Source organism: Myotis lucifugus, unplaced genomic scaffold, assembly GCF_000147115.1.
Source record: "Myotis lucifugus unplaced genomic scaffold, Myoluc2.0 scaffold_17, whole genome shotgun sequence".
NCBI lineage: Eukaryota > Metazoa > Chordata > Mammalia > Chiroptera > Vespertilionidae > Myotis > Myotis lucifugus.
This window is the reverse complement of record NW_005871065.1, coordinates 3,159,534-3,182,559: the sequence shown is the minus strand read 5'-3', so window position 1 is coordinate 3,182,559 and position 23,026 is coordinate 3,159,534. Positions and strand designations below refer to the sequence as shown.

Here is a 23,026-nt window from a genome sequence, read left to right as displayed (position 1 = left end):
TCTGGAGATGAAGGAACAGGGCCACAGAGCAAGGCGTGCAGGTGATCTCTAAACACTGAGAAAACCCCACTGAGAATAACCCCAAGTTAAAGCCAACAAGGAGACAGGATCTCAGTCCTACAACTGCTTGGAACTGAATTCTGGCAGCAGCCTTATGAACTTGGAAGTGGAGTTCCAGGGGTTCCAGAAAGCAATGCAGCCCAGCTGACCCCTTGATTCCACCTTTGTGAGACTCCAAGCAGAGAACCAGTTGAGCTACCCTCTGCCTAGACCTACATAACTGTGTGATAATGATGAGTGTTGTTTACTAGTAAGTTTGTGGTAATTTGGATTAGGAGAATAATATGTTTATTCTTTTTTTAAAATATATTTTATTGATTTTTTACAGAGAGGAAGGGAGAGGGATAGAGAGTTAGAAACATCGATGAGAGAGAAACATCGGTCAGCTGCCTCCTGCACACCCCCTACTGGGGATGTGCCCGCAACCAAGGTACATGCCCTTGACCGGAATCGAACCTGGGACCCCTCAGTCCGCAGCCGGACGCTCTATCCACTGAGTCAAACCGGTTAGGGCAATATGCTTATTCTTTATAAGAAAACCAGGCATATAATAAAAAATTTATACTATCTGACCCATAAAGCAAATCTCAATGAACTTCAAAGGATTAAATTCATACAGAAAATGCTATCTGACTATAATGCAAATGAGTTACACATTGGTAACAAAATATAGCTAAAGCAACTCATGTGTTTATAATTTAAGAAATATAGCTCTAAACCATGGGATGTAGCTTATGCAGCAAACATAAGAAAATCCAAAGCTTTAAATGCTTTTATACTCTAGAGAAACTGCTACATAAGTGTGTATCAGTGAACTTTTACCACAGGTGTTGATGAAAATACAGCAAATTCTAAACAACCCAAACGTCCATCAACAGTAGGATGCATAAATGAAGTGTGGTATCTCTATTACAATGCATTCCCATGCAGCAGTGGTTCTCAAAACGTGATGCTTGAAGGTCCTGGGACATTTTTAGGAGGCCCACTAGATCATAAATATTTCTATAATAATACGGATACACTATTCACTTGTTTCACTGTGCTGGCATTTGCTTTCCTGTTACAAAAGTAATAACGGGTAAAACTGCTCATGCATTAAAGAATCTGAATTGGTGACCTCACATTATACTAGTATTCACTAGTCACTGAATTCTTTATGACAGCCTACCGAAGTGCAAAATCCTATTGTACTTAAGAAAGTTCCTGTTAAAGCTATAATTATTTCATTAAATATCCACCCACTAGTACTCTTGTTTTCAATGACTTGTGTGACAAAATAAAAAGTATGCAAAAAATCCTGCCTGTGTCTGCCAAAATATGATGGTTGTCCCAAAGAAAAAGTTATATGATCGAGCTGTCAGTTGAACTAACCACTTTTTTTTTCATGGAACAAACTGTTTACTTAAAGGAATGACTAACATAAATTACTGTTGGCCACATTTGAGTATTTGGATATGTTTCCTTTTTTTTATTATGTATTTATTTATTTATTTATTTATATTTATTTTACATTTTATTTTTAAAATTTTATTGGGGTGACATTATTCAACATGACAATATAGGTTTCATGTGTGAATTACTAATGTACAAAATCTGTATATAGGACCATGTGCCCACCACCCAAAGTCAAAATCTCCTGTCACCTCATATTAGGGTTAAAAACTTGAATCTGAATTGTTCCTTCAGGGAAAACAACTGCCAGGATTTGTTGTCAATAATGAAGTCTGAGTTTTCACGTAAAAAATTAACTTGTTGTGGTTGATTATTTTAAAATGAAAGAATAAATGTACATTTAAAATTTTCTCAGCTTCAGTTGAAATAGGGCATATCTACCCCACAAAATCCCTTTGGGGTTCTCAATAATGTTTTATAATGTAAGCAGACCTAAGACAAAGCTGAGAACTACTGCTCTACAGCAATGAAAATATAAGGTAATTTCAGCATAGATTAATCCTATACATTTAATGTTGATTTTAAAAAAGGAAGTATGTAAAAATATAATTCTATTGCATTCAATTTTATGTAATAATTAAAATGAGAAAAAAATTCATAGAAATAAAAATTAGGTAACTTCATTTGTTTTAGGAATATTCTATTCCATGAATGTGCTTTTAAAAAAATTTTTCTTTTGGAAGTGTCAATTGTAAATTACTTTATATATAATTGAGCTTGTAATTATATGCAATAAAGTATTAACCAGATAAGTGATAAATTATGGGTAAGATGGTAAATATTTATTATGTAAGTATATACAATATTAATCAAATGTGATGAAATGTAATAGAACCTACTGGAATTTTAGAATCTGATAAAAACAAAATCACTTCTCATTTTTAGAAATTTCAGTTGCAAGATTTCATAGTTAGAGCACATCTCTAATTTCAGTATTAAATTTCACTAAATATTTCCCATTTTTACATACATTTTTAACTATTAGGACAATAAATCATTTGGCAAAATTGTAAATGCTCAGTTGTTAAAATCAGCAGCATAAAATATGCACAAACACATACTCTAACAATTCATTTCCCAAAGTTTGAATTAATCAATTATTTTCATATAGATGATGAATATGATAGATACAATAAACAGTACTGTGTACATATACATGAATAAATAATAAATAATTATATTTACATATATTTACAGTAATTGCTTTTGATAAGTGAGATCTAATCAACATGTCATAAATTCATACAAATGTGTGTGTATATATATATATACTTATACAAAGCTTGGGGATATGATAAAGTTACTCTAATGCTCTTTGAACCCTATTAGGTAAAATGTCTGAGACGCTAACAATTAATTCCTTTATGTTTTTAGGTTAACAGGATTCCATCTGCCACCGCCAGTAACAAGTACCAAATCTGTGTTCTCGCTACGTTTGACCAGTGATTTTGCAGTTAGTGCTCACGGGTTTAAAGTATATTATGAAGGTAAGTGATGGTAATACCAAAGGACCACCGCACAGTCTAATGTAGTCATAAGGAAATTCTCCAGGGTGGAAATGGAGGCATCACCCGGAAGAAAGATGCAGTTCATCCCGTTACCTCAAATCCTGCCCTGGGTCGCTTTGTTATTCACCATTAATATATGATAAAATGCTGGAATTGATGGGTCTTAATGCTTCAGAGCAGTCTGCCTAGAGCCCTAGACATAGAACAGTCTTTCCCTGAAATCTTAGGAAATGAGACCATGAAATCACTATAGGGTTAGAGATTAACAAAAGGGAATAAAATGTGAGAGTAACAGGAAACTGGGCCTGATGAGAGATTCAGGCAGGATGGTCTCCACCCTGACCCCTCTGAGCTTGGCCTCTCTGCCAAAAATCAAACAAGTCACCTGTCTTCTCTGCAAGTTCAAGTCAAGAACTAAGACACCAGAGTTAACATCTCCTGTTGTAAACCAACCTTTCCAAACCCAGGGATCTAGAATCCCTTAACAACAAAGAAGAAAATGAAAAAGTTCTTGATACTGAAGATTTTAATCTAGAGGTTGGGTACAAATTCATTTTGGCATCAAAACATGACTTGAACTGACTGGAGGACACATCACCTTTATTGATCTCACATAGTGTGGGAATTCCCGTGTTTACTGCAGAAATATTGTTTGATAATGGGGTGGTAACCCAGGCTCTGCTGAGGGTGTTTAAAAATGTATAGAATCTGCATGTTTTTCTTTTTAAAATGTGAAAATATTCCAATGGCAAAATAATTTATTCCTGAAGCTTTCAGATAGAAGTCACGGACTTGTAATTTCTTCCATATGTGATGTGACAATAAAATCCACACCTAGTTTAGGTAACAGCCCTGCCTTACTCATAGGAATAGTAGATCAGATTCCAACCCACCTCCCCAGGACTCTATCACACCAGATTTAATATTGTCATGAGTACAAAAACATAAAGCAAAGGATAATTCAAAATATGATACGTTTAAAAAAACACACTAAAAAACAACCTTCTATAAAATAGAATTGCTTTAGGATAAAGGTTAGCAGTTTGCATGTGGGGCAGGTTTTAAACTGCACGTTTCACCTAGTGCTACCTTTCTCAGTAGAACATAAAAATACCCCCTCGCAAACAATTGAGTGAAAGTGTTTTGTCCTTTTCCCATCTTAAGTAGGTAATGCCCCTGTTGCAGCAGTGTTCAGCACTGTTTTGTACCTAACACATTCCTGAACTCTTTTGTCTAGCAATGGAGGATGCATCCCAAACACTTCATTTCACCCATTGTGATAGTCAGAATCATTATTTTAAGGTGTTTTTACCCTGGTTGAATATTTTTATCATAGCAACTTAATTCATAGTTTAAAACACAAAGGTTTAATGTTAAGTAATGTAATTTTGGCAACATTGAAAGAGTTAGTAATGCAATAGTTTTCTATTAAAGACTCCTTACTAGAAAATCTGTTTCTGTGCATGTACGCATAAAGTTATTTTAGGTTAGTTTATAGTTTCGGTAAGCAATAGGTATGCTGAAAATGTAGCAACTTGGAAGATGACTTACGACATTGCTGTGTTTTCTGATTTGACTGTCAAGTTTTATGAAATACACTAAAATATATGTTTAAGGCTTCCCATTGTTTCTACATATGCAACATTAAATTTCTGCCTGACATTTGTTCTTCAGTGAAATGGACTCACATGTTTTTGGGACATTGAAATGTATGCGTGGGAGTTCCTGACTTAAAATATAAGGTACTAGGCATCCAGGTAGAATTGAGGGATTGGCTCTCATGCTGCAGAATCTTCAGGTATTGATTTGTGATGGGTATCTTTTACTGTCTGTTAGTTTTATATTGCTACCATAACAAATGGCCACAAGTTTAGCAGCTTAAAACAATGGAAATATATTATCTCACATCCTGTAGACAAGAAGTCCTGCTTGATCTCTGCCGGTTACTCTGCTCAGGGTCTCCAAGGCTGAAATAAACATGTCAGCTTGTTGAGCTCTTGTCAGAAGACTCTGTAAGAATCTATTGCTCATAGCTCCTACAGGCCTCTCTCTTCCTTAGACTCTCTTCCGTGAGTCCTACATCTGAGAGCCAACACTGGAGCATTGAGTCCCTCTTATACTTGGAATCTCCCTGCCTTCCTCTTCTGATACATCTCTCTACTATCTTCTCCCTTGTCTCCCTCTATATATCTGACTTCAGCTGGAAGTATTTCTCAGCTTTTAATGGTTTATGTGATTACATGAGGCCCACCCGAGTAATCAAGACCAAACTTTCTTTATTATATCTGCAAAATCCTTCTTGCCATGTAGCATAACATATTAACAGGTTCCAGAGATTTTTTTCTGGAGGGGGTGGTAGTGGTCTTCATTTATCCTACCACACCAGGCACAACGCTATGTAACACTTCACAGAGGGCATACGGTAGTTATGAGTGTTCATTATTTAACCATGGTCAATGATGCTATAAAAGCCAACAGGTATATTGATTGTGAAGTCCAGAAAACTTAGTTTGAAATTTCAAAGGCTGCCCTTTTAAAAATTTTTATTGTTGAAAGTATTACATATGTCCCTCTTTTTCCCCCCATTGACCCCTTCTAGTCCCTCCCCACCGCCTGCCCCAGACCTTCACCACCCTATTGTCTGTAACCATGGGTTATGCATATGTGCATACAAGTTCTTTGGTTGATCTCTTCCCACGCACCTTTCCACCCTTGCCGAACAAAATAAACTGATGAGCAAAATAGATCTAGAGACACAGTAGCATGGAACAGACTCTCAAATCAAGCCTGCTTTTCAATACCCACCTCAACCCTCACATTTTGGATCCAGGTTATCATCTACAGTGACCTCAAACTACAACTCTGTGCCCTACCCATGCTACAGTAAAATTAATCCTCTATTCTGGACATTTCCTCTCCATTTATCCTTGCATCCTTTTTTTTTTTTAATTTCAAGATGGTCCTAATGTCTAAATCTCATTTATTTTTTTTTCATCTCCCTCTACATAATAATGTATTATTTTCTTTATTTTTAAAAACTTTGCCAAGACTTTGTCCTTATGGATTAGGATTTATGAGAATGCTATTTATTAATGATATTTGTGCGTTTATCTGTGTTTGTCAAACTGCCAACACCAGACCGCATGCATTAGAATCATCTGGCTAATGACACTGTTACTGTTAGGTATCATTTAATGAGTAATTTCTTTTCAGCCTGTCACAGTGTTGAATATTTTATATGTTTTTTTTTCTTACACTGAAAATTTTTAAAAAATTGTAATGAGCAGGGTTTTAACAAAGCAATAACCTTAATGTAAAAATATGTTTAAATGCCCTGCAGATGTAAATTGTATACATTTTGGAGACTTATTTTTATATATAACTATAAATATAATTCCATTTATAGTTAAATGGATGTAACCACATAGAATTTAGTATGAAAGAGCATTACAAAAATAAGAATTACTGAAAACGTTGTGTATTGAAACAATATGTATTATAAAAGCTGCAATACATTTTTGTATATAATATGTAACCTATGTATTATTTGCCCTTTTTAATTAATTAATTAAATTAATTATTTATTTATTTTTATTGATTTCAGAGAGGAAGGGAAAGAGAGAGATAGAAACATCAACAATGAGAGGGAATCATTGATCGGCTGCCTCCTGCACCTGCAACCCTGGGCATGTGCCCTTGACCTGAATCGAACCCGTGTCCCTTTAGTCCACAGGCCCACACTCTATCTACTGAGCAAAACTGGCTAGAGCTATTTGTCCTTTAAAATAATTAACATACAAAAGAATATTTATACTATTTACTATCCTATTCAGCTTCCTGTCATACATGTTTATTAAATGTTTATCTTGAAAACATCAAATTATTTTAGTGATTTTAATTTCAGGGGTTAGTTTCAATTCTTAAGCTTTAACAATTTAAACTGCAGGATGGAATTTAATGAAGAGCTTACAACTTAGAATCAAGTGAATTATGCTTCTGGCAAGATAGTTGAATTGTGAGAAGATAAATTTAAAATAAAATTACATACATTGTTTGCTGGCAATAAAGGCAGGTTAGATTCATAAAAGAAGTAAATGAATCTTCACCTTAAACACTTTTACGAATAAATGAGAAATATTTTTTAAAAAGACAGTGCAAGGAAATATCACACATGCGAACACATTTTTTGCTTCTTGATCAAATTCAAGTCTTTTGCCTTTAGGATTCCATAGAGTCAGCCTACTTAGGAGTTGAAACATCCTAATTCTACAGTGACCTTCTTGCTAAATCATGAGTGTCTTCTCTTCCATTTAAACAGTTGGAACTTTCAAAATCCCAATCCAGAGAATGACACAAATCAGCCTTTTCCTTAAATATTATCTTTAAAATGGAATGAAAAGACAGTTATAATAAATATGTGGATTTGGTTGGGCATACACAAACACTGATTACTTGTTCTACATCATTTATCCAGGAAGACATACATCACTTTCAACTGTACTCACAACAAAGCTTCAACCGTACTATGAACACTATAGATGTTTTTAGAAATGAAGGCATACATTTTAAATGTTTCACGTTTCTGCACAGTGTGGCATACACAACCTCTGAAACTAGATAGATCTCCAGCCTTGTTTCCCACCACTCTTTGCCGTAATTCATGAAACAGTCACATGAACCCATTACATTTCTACATATACTATTACTAAGCTTTTTAAGCTATTCTACCTTCAATCTCCATCTCCTCTGCTCAGATTACCCTACACAAACCTCTTTCACCAGCCCACTTTTTTCTTTTTCTTTTTTTTTTTAAAATATATTTTATTGATTTTTTTACAGAGAGGAAGGGAGAGGGATAGAGAGTTAGAAACATCGATGAGAGAGAAACATCGACCAGCTGCCTCCTGCACATCTCCCACTGGAGATGTGCCCGCAACCAACGTACGTGCCCTTGACCGGAATCGAACCCGGGACCCCTCAGTCCACAGGCCGACGCTCTATCCACTGAGCCAAACCGGTTTTGGCCCACTTTTTTCTTATCCTTCCAGATTTGTGTAGACCTTAATCAACTTCAGAAAATCATGTATGGAAGCCAGGATTGAGCCCAACGATGCCCAATGATCTTTTCTCTATGTGCACAGATATTTACACACCTTATCACAACACTATATTCTACCATTTTAGAGTTTTTACACACACTAGTCTGTGAGAAACTTGAGGATATAGAATATCTTTTATTTGTTTTGTAAAAATGTCCCATATTTCAGCACATTCCTGGAACATTGCAAGCACTTAACAAATGCTTGTTAAACTCAACTGATATATAGGATATCTAATAATTTTATCAGTGACGAGAAAAGATTAAATACATCTGTCTCTTTCAAAGAATTAAAACTCCAGTGAATGTGTTAGAAGACAGACATTTGCTATGTTTACCCACTTAGAAATTGGGTAAACAGATATTTACATTAAATGAATAAGGTTTAGGAAAATTATTGGCCTTTATTTGAGAAAAGCCATCAATGAAACATATAATTATTTTTACTATTTATGGATATTTTCTTTGCTTAAAAATCTTTATTACCGCCCTAACTGGTTTGGCTCAGTGGATAGAGCGTCGGTGGGGGGGTGTTCATTGACATTAAAAATGGTATTAAAAAAAAAAAGACCTCATACAAAAGCATTTTATGCCAATCATTGGAGGGGGTAGTATTATAGTGTTGGGATTTAAAAGTCAGCACGAACTGTAAATGTTCCTAAAGCATTATATGTAATTGTTTCAAACATCCTGTAGTGAAAAAGAATTAGAGTTCAATCAAAACCACAATTTAAAAAAGCAAAAAAATAGGAATATTTAGTAAATTTATTTAAATGAATAAGTGTAAACGGTACAAAACTGAAAGTATTAGAAATCTCTATATAATGGAAAATGACTATAAATTAGCCAACTCTATATGAACATTTCCAGCTAAGAATTCATGCAAGCCCATTTTATGTATACATGACATGATTCTGGCAAAATTAAGCCAGAATATTAAAAATAGTCACACATTTTAAAAATGGTATGGAATAAGTTTTAACAATAACCTTCTACATGAATGGAAACCCCTGATTTAATTCCATACTTTATTCATGCCAGAAGCATGGTTGGTTTTAATTTTTTTAAATTGATATTGGTATCACACACATTGACTTAATAATGATTAAGGCATTTTGTATGCACAGTATCTCAGTGTGGACAAAAAGTTTTGTTACAGAATTTACCAGGAGACCGAAAAATACACAGGGAGTACTCTGAGATCCAGGATAAACCCATTTATTTTCAGATGTTTCACATGTACCAGTACAATGACTCAGGGGAGGGGGTCAGTTCTCCAAATCCCTGAGTGAGTGAGTGACTATGAAAGAAACTTTTCCTTTATAGCCTTTGGTTTCTTTGTCCCCCAAATATGGATCAGGCTTCTGGATCTTTTGAGGGCTTTCCGAAAAGCCCCATGTGTTGGGATGGGGGACATGAGATTACACCCAAAGGCCTGGCCTGGCGCCAGCGCTGATAACCCCCTCCGGGGTTTGTGTATGGTTCATGGTTTATGGCCTCTGCAAAAAGGGAGTATTTTGGGAAACAGGTTCTTCAAGGCAGTTCAGGCATCAATGGAGTTAATAATCGGCTAGCAAGAGTGTGCGGTAGAAGGCAGGTTACTGGCACAGATTCAGATTGCTATTCCGCCCCAACAATGTCTTATATTTCCCATCAGTTTTAAGATTGATTATTTGCTGTGATGTTTTGAACTTTCAAAGTCTTTTCAACATAATAAAATAGCTACACGCATTTGAGTGTTTTCTTATAAAATACAATCTTAAAAAAGGTAATGATTCCTCTTTGTGGTTTCCAGTAATGTTTTCTTAGTTTTTCCACATGGCATAAAGTATATTCGTACGCAGGATTGCATTCAGATCTAGTATTTTTAGACAGTGTTACCAAATAACCATATAAATAGAAATGCATCAAAGGTGAACAATCTTCATAGGGCACCTTCACCTCATTGAAGTTGAAGTTGCTCCTTTCAGATAATTTTTCATTTAAATATAAAGCAGATTGTTACAGTTTTGTTAGTGTTTTCATTATGTGGCTATATAAAAAAAGGGTTTTGATTTCTTCCACAATTTACCATTTTATTATGAGGCATTTTTTGGAAATCAAATAGTTCAGGGATGTTTTGTATAACCAAATGCTCTTTAGTAAATTAAGTCTCTCAATGCAACTGTAATAAATAAGCATCTACATCCTTAGCTATATTATCAGTATTATACTGGAACCAAAGTTAGATGGTTTTCTTGTTCCCACAATCGCTTAATGGTTGTTTTAAAATGTGAATATTTTCAATTTCTGTTTGGGATGATAGTTCTGACAACCACCTTTTAAGACAACTACTATACATTTTTCAAAAAAAATATTTTTAAAATATCTTATTGATTTTTTACAGAGAGGAAGGGAGAGGGATAGAGAGTTAGAAACATCTTTGAGAAAGAAACATTGATCAGCTGCCTCCTGCACACCCCTTATTGGGGATGTGCCCGCAACCAAGGCACATGCCCTTGACTGGAACCGAACCCGAGACCCTTCAGGCCACAGGCTGACGCTCTATCCACTGAGCCAAACCGGTTAGGGCCAAATTTGTTTTTAAATGGTGTCTTTACTAGAGACAATAAGTATACACTGCAGCAAGGTGCGATGTAATGTTTTCTTCCTGTAAACTATTGGTCAATACAAAAAGGCCACCCACCCACACTCCAGGTTCTTTTATCTTTACCAAAATAAGCTGCAAGTTCACTTACAATTCCCTTTTTTTTCAATCGCAAATTTCTGCAGAACAAACCTTGTACCATTGTTTCATGATCCTGAGAAATCTCAGAAAAACAACACAAAACAAACACTGTATTTTGATGATGGGTGTTTGTGAAGAACCAGAATCACTGGAATTAAGCAAATACGTTTGACTATGAAGGTGTAATTCTTCAGGCAGGTGGCCTGCACAGCCAGTTTATTTTCTTTATTTACCATGTCACAGCCCCAACATATACTGGACTGTTCTTTTCATAACAAGGACTTGGAAAAGGATGATAAAGTTTCCTTCTGCAGTACATCACCTTACACAGTTTGGGCTATTCATAGCTTATCCAATTGTTCTATTTATGTGAGTAGCCACCTGTTTGTAGAATCTTAACCTTCTTCATATTCTTATTAGTGAAAATAAACATACATTTTTCTAGGAAGATCAGTGGAATGATCCTCAATATGATCACAAAAGTTTCATTTCTTAACATTGTAGATTTCAGATCTCTTGACTACCAGCCCCTCAGCCCAGCCCTGGTGCTGAGGAATTGTGCCTGGAGTCCAGAAAGTCCCTTTGCTTCTGTGAGAGCCCCACTCAGGGTCATTCAAATGTGGCTGCCTGCAATTTATTCTAATAGAAAAATAAACCAGTGGTGTGTTCAGTTCCTTGTCCCCTAAACACAAATGCGATGGGTGTGTTTCATTTTATGAACTACAATGTAGTTGACAAGGGAAATGCATAAAATCAGCTTTATACAGCTTAAACACAGGCATTAATAATACAATCATTGTTATATTAGCTGTCACACTGGTAACTAGAATCTAAGGAAAAATATATTATGGATATTTTTATAAACGTTGCAAATGCACTGATAAAATACGTTATAATTATTTGAAGACATGGCTGGATCCCGGTGAATATTTTCTCTCCTCTAAATAAGGCTCCCTGTTAGCCCATGCACATTTTACAGACTGACCCCTGTTCCATTCCCAACCCTCGTCTTTCAGGTGGAGATAGTGGGAGGCTGTCTTTAAACAAATTTAATGAGCATGGGATCACTTTTTCATTCTGGCTTGACCCTGTTCTTGCGGTGGAATGTTTATTTGTACAGTGACAGACTCGTCTGAAATATGCATCTGGTCAGAGGTCCGACCCCAGAGGGTGGTGCTGGGAGGCCCGAGTAGACCCAGCCTCCCCTCTGGCTCCTCAGGTGGGAGAAGGGCTTCATAAACAAGCAGGGCCAAGCCTGCTCTGCTCACCTCCACACCCCTGCTCAGGAGAGCCAGAGAACCAGTGACCTGGCACACATGTCACCTGAAACTGCAGGGAAGATTCTGCAAAATAAACCTGGTTAGGAAATTCACCAGATTGGCGCGGCTTCTCTGCCCATGACACTCTTCCAGGAGGGGTGTGAGTCCGCAGTCTGCACCCAGTCTGACCGTCTGTCTCTTGGTTCTGAGATGCCCTGTGAGGAGATCCAAGTTGTGCTGCTGAAGCCCCTGCAGAGTGGTGGCTGCGGGCTCTTCCCCAGTCTGGAGGTGGAGAGGGAACCCTTTGGCCTAAGCCTGATGGAGATGAATGAAGGCGAATACAGGCAGCTGCACCAGGAGGTAGCAGCAGAAGGCCTGATGGAGACAGGCCTCAACACTGCCTCCCAGGCTACTAGCGCTGGGAGGGGCTTCCCAGGGGCGGGGCTTCCCAGGGGCGGGGCTTCCCAGCAGCCAGGGTTCCACCTGAGGGAGCATACAGGGCAGTGGGAGGGAGGGGGTGATGGAGAGGGGGCCTCCGAGGTGGCCCCGCTGGCCAAGGGCAGCATTTTATGCTCATAGAGCATAAAGAAACAAGCTGAAAATGAAAAATTGCTAAAGTCAGTGATATATGACCTACTTAATCTTTGTGCTTCATGTGGAAAAGATGAGATGGTATTCAAGGTTGTATTTTATTCTCCAGAAAAGCATGATTAAACCTAGTAGGTAATTTCATTTCACATTGAATTTCCTTTTATATAGGTTGCTGAATGTGTCATATTTGTCAACTGCTATAATTTATCATTTTGATATGAATGCTAGAATTAAGTTTAATTGAGACAGTGATTAATTCAATATTCTAATTATATGTCAAATATAATTTTTGTGTTTCACAGATTCAAAGGCCATACATTGGGACAAGTTGTTATAATTGATAGTACAAAAATAGACGTTTAAAAGAAAAAGCATAGTATGAGATAGGTCAAGAAATTAATGTGTGAATTTATCTTGATTTCCCCACTACCAAAATGTGGTACGTTAGAAAAATATAATTTGATGTTTATTATTTGTTTTTAAGCATGATAAAATATCACAAAAATTAAACTTAACATAGTTTCTTCTTTATTAACACATTGTTAGCGCGTGATAAAAACTACCCGCAAACAATGTATTAAAATACTACAGGCCTGGTGCATGAATTCGTGCACCAGTTGGGTCCCTCGGGAGTCCCAGATTGCGAGAGGGTGCAGGCCAGGCCAAGGGACCCCACCGGTCACGATCAGTGCCAGGGAGAGATGCAAGAGGCGAGGGACCCCACCGGTCATGGTCAGGGCCAGGGAGAGATGCAAGAGGTTAGCTAGCCCGGGGAGGGACCACAAGAGGGCTCCAGGGCATGTCTAGCCCATCTTGCTCAGTCCCAATTGACTGGACCCCAGCAGCAAGCTAACCTACAGGTTGAAGTGTCTGCCCCCTGGTGGTCAGTACACATCATAGGGAGTGGTTGAGCAGCCTTAGCATATCAGTAGCACATTACACTTTGAGGTTGAACGGCCGACCAGATGACTGGACACTTAGCATATTAGGCTTTTATTATATTGGATTATGCTATTTAATAGGGTAACATTTAATTTCATGAAAAAGTAAACATAGCTAAAATAAAATATGCAAATCAAATATTTCAATGGGAATAATAACAGGTATCAATCATTTTGATTCAATTAACATACCTACTGTATTAGATGAAATTATATATCTTTATGGAGAAGTAATTATGTCATCAAATCCCATTTTCAGTACTTGTTACACAATTCTCAGCTCTAAGATGGAGTTTTTAGGAATTTTCACCATACCACATCAGACAGCATAGTTTACAAAATGTCTTCAATATTTCAATAAAAATTATATATCGCTACTATGTAGTATGATATGGTAACTTGTAAATATATTATTTAGATTTTGTATACTCTTAAAATAAAACAATTTAAAAGTGAATCTTTAATCCCAATGAATGTGGGAAGATGTTAAAACCTTACTTAATGGACTGCCACAATGAGAAATTAAAAAAAAAAAGCATGCTTTTCAGTTGGCCATAGTTGGGGGAGTGGGGTGGGAGAATAATCTTAGTTCCTGCAAGGTCATAATAGGCTAACGTAGATGGGAAGTAGATGATAAAAATCAAAAGGAATGCAAGAATATAATCTGAAGCAATATTAATTAACAATAATCTTTGAACATATTGATTCTTCCTCATGGAACCAAATGTGAATTGACCTCAAGGCACTGTTTGTGGTGCTTTTAGTATTTCAGGTGACCAAATATTCATTCCATATTGCTCTTTTTAAATCTAATTATTAAATTAATGATAATAGTCCCAAACATATAGTTAAAATAATTGAATCTTTCATATCAATTTGAATTTATAATAATTTATTTGGTTATCAGTCATCTTTGCAGACACTTATCAGTACTTTTGCTTCTGTCATGGTGCTTCCCATGGAAGACTTTATTCCTCAGTTTACAAAGAGATCTCTGACAGTGTGCTCTTTGGGTCATAACTTTCAGGCACTAGTCATCACTAGCTGCCCTTCATACAAAATTTCATTGTGTCTTTCCATGTCCAAACATGTCAAACTTGTGGCCTGCAGGTTTGACATGCTTGGCGTGCATTTGTTTCTCATTGGGATGTTTAAGGGATTTTCCCCCCACAAAATTATAATTTCCATCTGTATTGTTTATATTGCTGTATAACAAATTGTCATTAGTTATTGGACAAGCATGGCACCCATTATAATTTCATCACTCTGTAGGTCAGAAGACTGGGCAGGCGTCAGCTGGGGTCTTAGCTAAGATCTCACAGAGCTGCAGTCAAGAAGTGTTGACTAGTACTGTGATTAAACCTAAGGCCAGGGTTCTATTCCAAGTTTACTTGTTGCAGGTATAATATTGCTTAGCAGCAATGTAATTGTGGTCCTTATTTTGCCAGGTATTGACCAGGAACTTTTCTTAGTTTTTACAGACTATCTGTGGTTCCTAATTGTTCCTCCCTGCAAAGACAGTTCTCAGTCTGTCTTTCTTCCAGCTCAGCTGGAGCACATCTCTCCGACTTTACTTCCCGCTCCAGCTTGCCTACATAGAATAACATAATCTCAGGAGTGACTGTCCCATCACCACTGGTATATAATGAAAACTAATAAAGGGGCCACTACTCCACCACAGCCCCAAATTCCACCTACACTCAGGAGAGGGGATGGAAATCTTGGAACCCATCTTAGAATTATGCCTCATGTATCATGTTGGGCGACTCATTTAGGTGATAGTTGAAAATGGGATAAAAAATATAAGAAGGGAAAGAATGAGTTTAGAAGATGCATTTTAAAATCTATCAACTTAAATGGCTCCATTTTTAACTAAAAAGATATATTTAGTGGATTATTTACATTTTCCCCTTTACTTTGTTAAATGAGGTCAGTAAATAGCATATTTTTTCTATGTTAATGCATAGGTTAAATACAATTTAATTATAATCTTATAATTAAAGTGTACTTCAGATTTTTTTAAGGATTTTAATATTAATTCATTTTTGATAAAGCATATCTTGCTTCTTAGTAGTAAAATTAGGGTAATGGGAATGGTGTTTGTTTTTAATGCTAGACATGGTGTTACAAAACCTAATATTTAATGCTGACTTCATCACTCAGATGTTGTGAGGCTCAGTTCATCATAATGTAAAATGAGTAATATACTGATTCTACAAGGTTGCTTTGAAGATCAAGGGAGTGAATGATGCAACATCTACAGAGTAGTGCCTCTTATATTAGCACTGTTCAATACATTTTAGTTAGCTAGTATTTTTTTCAGTTCCACCATACATATATAATATTATATATTGACATTATTGGTATACACTTAATATTACATATTGGCCTAATAATCAATATATTGAATACATAGCCCTGGTGTGGCTCAGTTGGTTAGAGGTTTGATTCCTGGTTGGGGCACATACCTGGCTTGCAGGTTCGATCCCCAGTTAGAGTGCTTATGGGAGGCAATCCATTGATGTTTCTCTATCACATTAATGTTTCTCTCTCTCTCTCTCTCTAAAGTTAATGAAAACATGTCCTCGGGTGAGGATTAACATATATATATATATATATATATATATATATATATATATATATATAATATATATGATGTTGATATACAGTATATTCATTAGTGTATATTGATGTATATTATAATGTTTGGCCATGCCATATAAACTCTTTGAATTTCTGTTTTTTTCAAAAGGAACACTATGTCCAACTATTGGTTTTGTCTTTAGAGTGTTGTCAAATAAGAAAATAGATGTGATAATTTACCCAAGTGTTATTTGGGCTAAAATAAGTCATGCAGGGGTATCCTCAGCTAAGGTTTCCCAGAACCATAGTGCAGCCAATGGAGTAATTCACTTTTAAGCTTGAACCAAGGAAACAAATGACACTTTTCACTTTTCATGGACACACACACACACACACACACACACACTCCTCTTCCAGTGACAAAGCTCAAAACCCTGACAGAGGCTAACAGAAGTACTTGAGAGTGGCAGCTCTGAGCTAACAGGTCATTGCTAGAGACAGAACTGGAACATGATGAGGCACTAATTCCAATTGACTTGAAAGGGGAACACAATGGAAGAATGGCAAGTTTTGTGTAGGGACTAATTGAATAATGACTGTTATTCAGTCCTTTGAATAAGTGCATAAGCAAAAATTCACAGGAACTTTATGGAGAATTATAAGGTCCCTGAAGCAAAGAACCCATTTGTTGTAAAATTAGTCATGACTAGTATAAATCTTTATTAATTGGTGTCAAATATAATACAATGATGTAAATATTTATGAATGTACATGAATGATTAGAAAATAATAAATTCTATTGCTATGTGTATACATAAACTATTTACTTTATTTACCAATTATATGCTAATGAAAAACATACTGTTAGGCCACAAGACAAAGGTTTATTAGTCAGCATTAAAAAGCTGAAGAGAATAATAATTTTGACCTAGTTCAGGGTTTCCTAACTTGTGGTACATTGCTACATATATGCATTATATTAGATGTGATGACATCTGGAATAGGCCAGATCCTCTTTTAATGTACTAAATTCTAGGGGTTTGTTGTTGTTTGTTTGCTTTACTTCATTTCTGCAATTGTGTCTCTGTCTTGTGCATGATTATTTTTTCCTAATAAATCTTGTCCATTGCTTTCCATAGAGGATATCGTATTAGCTTTCATCTTAGGGTAAACAAAAGCAAACAAATGAACTTTCCTTGATCCTGAATTACTTCCATCCCTTGCTCCATCTCTCTGGTTCTCCTTACAATAATGTCCTCACAAAGTTTACTATAATTTTTGTGGTCACCGTCTCCATTTTTAATATGCCTCTTTGAATACATTTCAATTGCCTCTATTCAATTGAATCTTATTGTTGAGGTTAACAATGATAAAAAAAGTTGACAGATTTAAAGGTCAATTCCCAAATTACTGTTCCTCTTTTCAGCATTTAACACATAGCACTTCTCAACTCTTCTTCTTAAAACATTTCTATCACTTGCCTCCCAGGGTGCCCTTTTTAATCAATGATTTCCCACTAATATACCATTATTCTGTAGACCTTCAATGAAGGTCCTCCTGATTTTATGTGTTGTGAACTGACTATAATATTCTTCAGTAATAATCAGTTCAAAATACATCTCATTGGCTAAAGGAAGTTTATACTCAAGTTTCTAAAGAGGTTGGCTCTGTCACAGGTGATATTGGCTAAACTAACTCATGTTTCTGCTTATTGGTTAATCTGGTTTACCTCATCTAAAATAAATGGAGAGATTTGGCAATACTCAAGCCTGTCATCCACTAACATGATACTTCAGGCATGTTCTCATGCCTATACTAGAGAAACAAACATGAGAAAAATGAAAATGAAGTACTTTTTCAATTTCTGCTTGATTTGGTCTACTAACATCCCCTCAGCTAAAGGAAGTTATATAAGCAAGTCAAAGGCCTATCATATTTTCCAACATGAATTCTAAATTTTTTCATCCCCATGTCTTTCTCAATAAATGGCATCACAATGGTTCAAAAACTATGAGGTCATGCTTTATTCCTCTCTTAATCTAGTACCTTACATCTAAATCAAATGCAAATATTGAATCAAAATATATTTTGAATCTTAACACTTGGTGAACATCTTTCCTACTAAGACCCGAGTCCTAGCAACCATCATCTCTTCCCTGGATTAAATTAGACTACTAGACACTTACCTGGCTTCCTAGCTTTTTCCCTTGCCTTGCCAGTACCTGTGCTTTCTTTAATAATGGTCAGTTCATTACACTTCCCTACTCAAAAAATTTATATGACACTTCTACTTATATCCAATTGGCCAGATTATAGTCACATGGAACTTGGCTGCACTGGAAGGTGGGAAATGTGGTGTATACTCAGGATTTTAATGTGCCCAGCTAAACTTATATTACTATGAAAGAAAGGAATAGAGGCCAATGAGGAACAAAAGGCAAGTCTCTGCCACAGAAACAGGACATATTCATGCAGATCTATCTATTATAGGTTTCAGTCCATTTTTCTTTAACTTACTTACGTTTGAGTATCAAAACTTTTAAAATAGGCTGTGAAAGTCCCTGGGATATTTTGCCTGCATTTATAGAAAGAGAGAAACCTTTTCATTTTTCTCCTGAAAATCATATTATAAAAGGTTAGTTAATAAAGGCTTTTGAGAAATCCTGTCATTACATTCTGGGTATAATCTACGCCCCCACCCCATAGAATGTTCCAATTTAATACAGAAAATCATGTCTTATATAGTAGGGTTTTACATATTGTAATAAGAACAGTATGCTTGCAAACAGTTCATATTTTAACATTGCATGTATAAAATGCATTCCTTTGTTACACAAATCTGCCTCAAAAATAAATTAATTTCCCTTAAAAATTCAAAAGGACCTCAAACTTCATTCTGTTACCTAACAATGAGTTCTCACAATAGAGAAGAATTGCTGTTAATGACACAGTTGGAAGCAGAGTGCAGTGTGATGATTATCTAATCTTGATTATCTAATCTTTTGTCTTTACTATGGTGTTAGCTTGATTTCTGATTTTCAGATTGGTAAACTGCAGCTATTCTGGCAGCTGGCCACATAAATTTTCGTCACTTATTATAAGTGGTTGGATGTTAAAATTCAAGTCACAGAGATAGTACAAAGATGACTGACTAGATTGCAATAAATTGAAAACATTAAATGTCTCCTCAGCCTCGGAAATGATACCTGATAATATTTAGAGAAACAAAAAGAACTCCATTATACTAATGCTAGAGGCCCAGGGCACGGATTTGTGCACCAATGGGGTCCCTTGGCCTGGCCTGCACCCTCTCGCAATCCAGGACACCTTGGGGGATGTTGGACTGCTGGTTTCGGCCAGATCTCTGCAGGCCAGGCCGAAGGACCCCACAGGTGCACAAATTCGTGCACCAGGCCTCTAGTATGCATATAAGATCTTTGGTTAATCTCTTCCTGCCCTCCACCCCTCCCCTTCCCTCTGAGATTCATCAGTCTGTTGCATGTTCCATGCCTGTGCGTTGAGTATTTGCTGCCTGGTGGTCAGTCCGTGTCATAGCTACCAGTCGAACGGTTGGCCGGTCGCTTAGGCTTTTATATATATAGATTTCATTCTGGTCATCAAACTAAAATGTATGTGAGTGACTACATGTCCCTAAAAACACCAAGGCTAACTCTAAAATGTTGATTTTCTTTCCATATAAGTAACATAAAAGCTTTTTAATATGTTGACATTAAATATTTAGCTTTCATAATTATTATTTTATTAAAATTTAAATCTTAAATTCAGCCCTAGCTGGTTTTGCTCAGTGGATAGAGCGTTGACCTGCGAACTGAAGGGTCCCAGGTTAGATTCCAGTCAAGGGCACATGCCCAGGTTGCAGGGCTTGATTCCTCGTAGGGAGCATGCAGGAGGTAGCTAATCAATGATTCTCTCTCATCATTGATTTTTCTCTCCCTCCCTTTCTCGCTGAAATCAATAAAAATCTATTTAAAAAAAATTAAATTCATGTTGCAGTTACTCAATCTTAATGGAAAATTGAAATGATATTCTTCTGAATATATAATGGTGTTAATATTTTTAGTATAACACATATTTACCTATTTAAAATTGTGTAAATATATTTAGTTATTTTTCACATAAACAGTTATATTGCTTACCAAGTCTAATATTCAGTGCACATCAAGACCTATCAGAAAAAGAAAAAAACAAAAGCAAACATAAAAAATAATCACAGCACTTCTCGTGTCAGCAAGGAAGCTTTTCTGAAAAAGTCAGTGATGTGTGTCAGAGGACAAGATAGAATCCTCCCACTTGGATGATGTTTTTCATTTTGAAGTGACATCCATTCTTTGAAATTTCTAATACTTAATGCCTTAGGACCAACCTCTTTTATTCAGAGATCTTAGAGTGTTTTCCTTTCTAAAAAAACTGTACTTCTTCGCTTTCATTTTGCAATTTACTTTTTTGTACTTAAGACATTCTTTTTCAGAAGACTCTAGGCAGTTAAATACCTGGCATTTAAAAATAGCATTCAAAGAACTCATCTGGCCCTGGCCTAATGGCTCAGTTGGTTGGAACATCATTCCATACACCAAAAGGTTCTGGGTTTAATGACCAGTCAGGGTATATACCGAGGTTGCAGTTCTATCCCATATTGAGGTACATGTGAGAGATAAGTGTGGGGGGCAACTGACCGATGTTTCTCTCTCACATTGATCTCTCTCTCTCTCACACCCCCTTCCTCTCTCTCTCAAGTTAATAAAAATATATCCTCAGGTGAGGATTAAAAAAAAGAATTCATCCAGATGATTGTATATAATTTAGTGTATAATTTAATATTTTTCTGAGTATTTAAGATGATATAAATTCTTTTTGTGAAAAAATACTTGTGATGAAATAGATCAACATAGGCATAATAATTATTATTTGCCTTTATTTCTTTGGAGGCCCACTGCTAAGTGCCTTATATATGTAGGCGTGGATTTCATTCCACAATATTATGTGGCAAAAAACGAATTTAGTAGATCATAGGTAAAATTGATAATTGCTTCAGATTTTTTATAGGTTGAGGCTAATCTTATTATTTTTATTTGAAATGACAAAAGTCTCAGAGTTTCAGAATACTTTGGTCACCTGTTAGAAGCTTTAAAGAGAATACAAACTACTCGGTTTTTATCCATTTGAACATTGTGTATATTTCTTCTTTCAACACCTTTTTATTAATAATGACATAGTAATAATAAATATATTTATTTACTTAAAGGTAGAATACTTAACATTTCTGGTCTATCAGATAATTTTACAAATACTGTAAAAAATTAAATTTTTTTATCTTATTGCATAATGTCAAATTTTTAACAAGGAAAATTTATCTGCTATAACACTGAATACTTCTTTTAAACCCCAAACTACTCAGAAACACTTATTGGTTTATGCCTTATTCTAAAACTTCATTTATTACTCACAATGGAATGTTTAAGCTACCAGAATGACTGGGTGAATTACAGCTGAAAATCATTCAAACGTCTGAAGCAAATTTAGGAGATTTAACCTAAAGCTTATATTAAATATTTTAGTTAACATCCTCAACTGGGTTTACAAATATTGGTTCTTTTAAAAAGTCTTCAATTTGATCAAATTCAGATTCCCAATTATAATGCTTCTCCATGCACAGAGAATCCTCAAATTCCCATCATTAAATCAGCAAACTACTTACCACTAGTTATCAGTCACTTTCTTTTCTTTAAAGAGGGAATTTATATTTATTAATTGCCTTTTAACATTTCAGAATCAGCTATCCGACCCAAAATTGCCAAGTGGAATTTTGACTGGGATTTCATTAAATAGGCAAATTAATTTAGGATAACTAATATTTTTTTTATTTGACCTGAGTTTTCCAATCCAAGAACATGGTATATCCCACAGTTAATCAGATCTTTAAATTTTTCTCTTATTGAGAATGCATAGTTTTTGAACAGAGGACTTAGACATAGTTAATGTATTTGTTTTCATATATATGGAGTTTTTTTAATGCTAAGGTAAACACTATTATTTTGAAATTTTTAATTTTTACTTATTTTTCAGTGGATTATAAAGAGCAATGACCACTTATCGATTGGTCCTACTTACAGTTACCTTTTGAATCTCTTTGTAATTATAATAGTGTGGCTTTAAATATTGTAAATGTCCTACATTTGGTTTTTATGAATAATAATTGTTTTTATTTCTTTTCCAATCCTTATATCATGTCCCAGTTACCACAGCTGTGTAAAGAAAAATACCATTTTTTCCTAAGTCCAAGATGTCTCCCCCACAATGGCTGAGACTAGAAGCTAGCTGTCAACTGTGAGCGAGCTGGGGGCGGACTCAGGCCTGCCATCTCCCACAGGATAGCCTCAGGGTGGGGGACTTCTTGCACAGCAGCAGGCTTTCCAAGCACAAGAGGTCCACCAATACGGCAGCAGCTACGTGGCCTTTTGTGTTCCAGCTCAGGTGTCACGTGGCATCGCCTCTGCCTCATTCTCCTGTTTACAAGCGAGTGGCACACCTGCCCCCATTTAAGCATCAGGCCATAGACTTGACCTCTGGCTAAGAGGAGTCTCAACTCATTTGTTGTCATTGTTTAAGATCGTCTCGATCTATAGTCTGCTCCCAAAGTATTGACATTGCTCCATCGTGCAAAATGCACTCACTCCCTAAGGACCCCACAAAAGTCTCCATCATCATATTATCCGTCTCAAAAGCGATGTCCACAATCTTACCCTTTATGTCCTTTGGAAGATAAGGCCACTCAGATCTACTAGTCC

At 36.0% G+C, this 23,026-nt stretch overlaps 1 protein-coding gene and 1 pseudogene across 1 annotated transcript in view; one reads left to right on the top strand and one right to left on the bottom strand.

The window, feature by feature from the left end:
- The window catches only part of CSMD3 (CUB and Sushi multiple domains 3), an 831,991-nt gene that overhangs the window by 111,841 nt on the left and 697,124 nt on the right, over nt 1–23,026 (top strand). The window contains 1 exon segment of the mRNA XM_006085310.3: nt 2,887–2,999. Within this exon segment, the coding sequence (XP_006085372.1) occupies nt 2,887–2,999 (113 nt within the window).
- LOC102437966 overlaps nt 10,274–23,026 on the bottom strand; it is a 28,827-nt pseudogene continuing 16,074 nt past the window's right edge.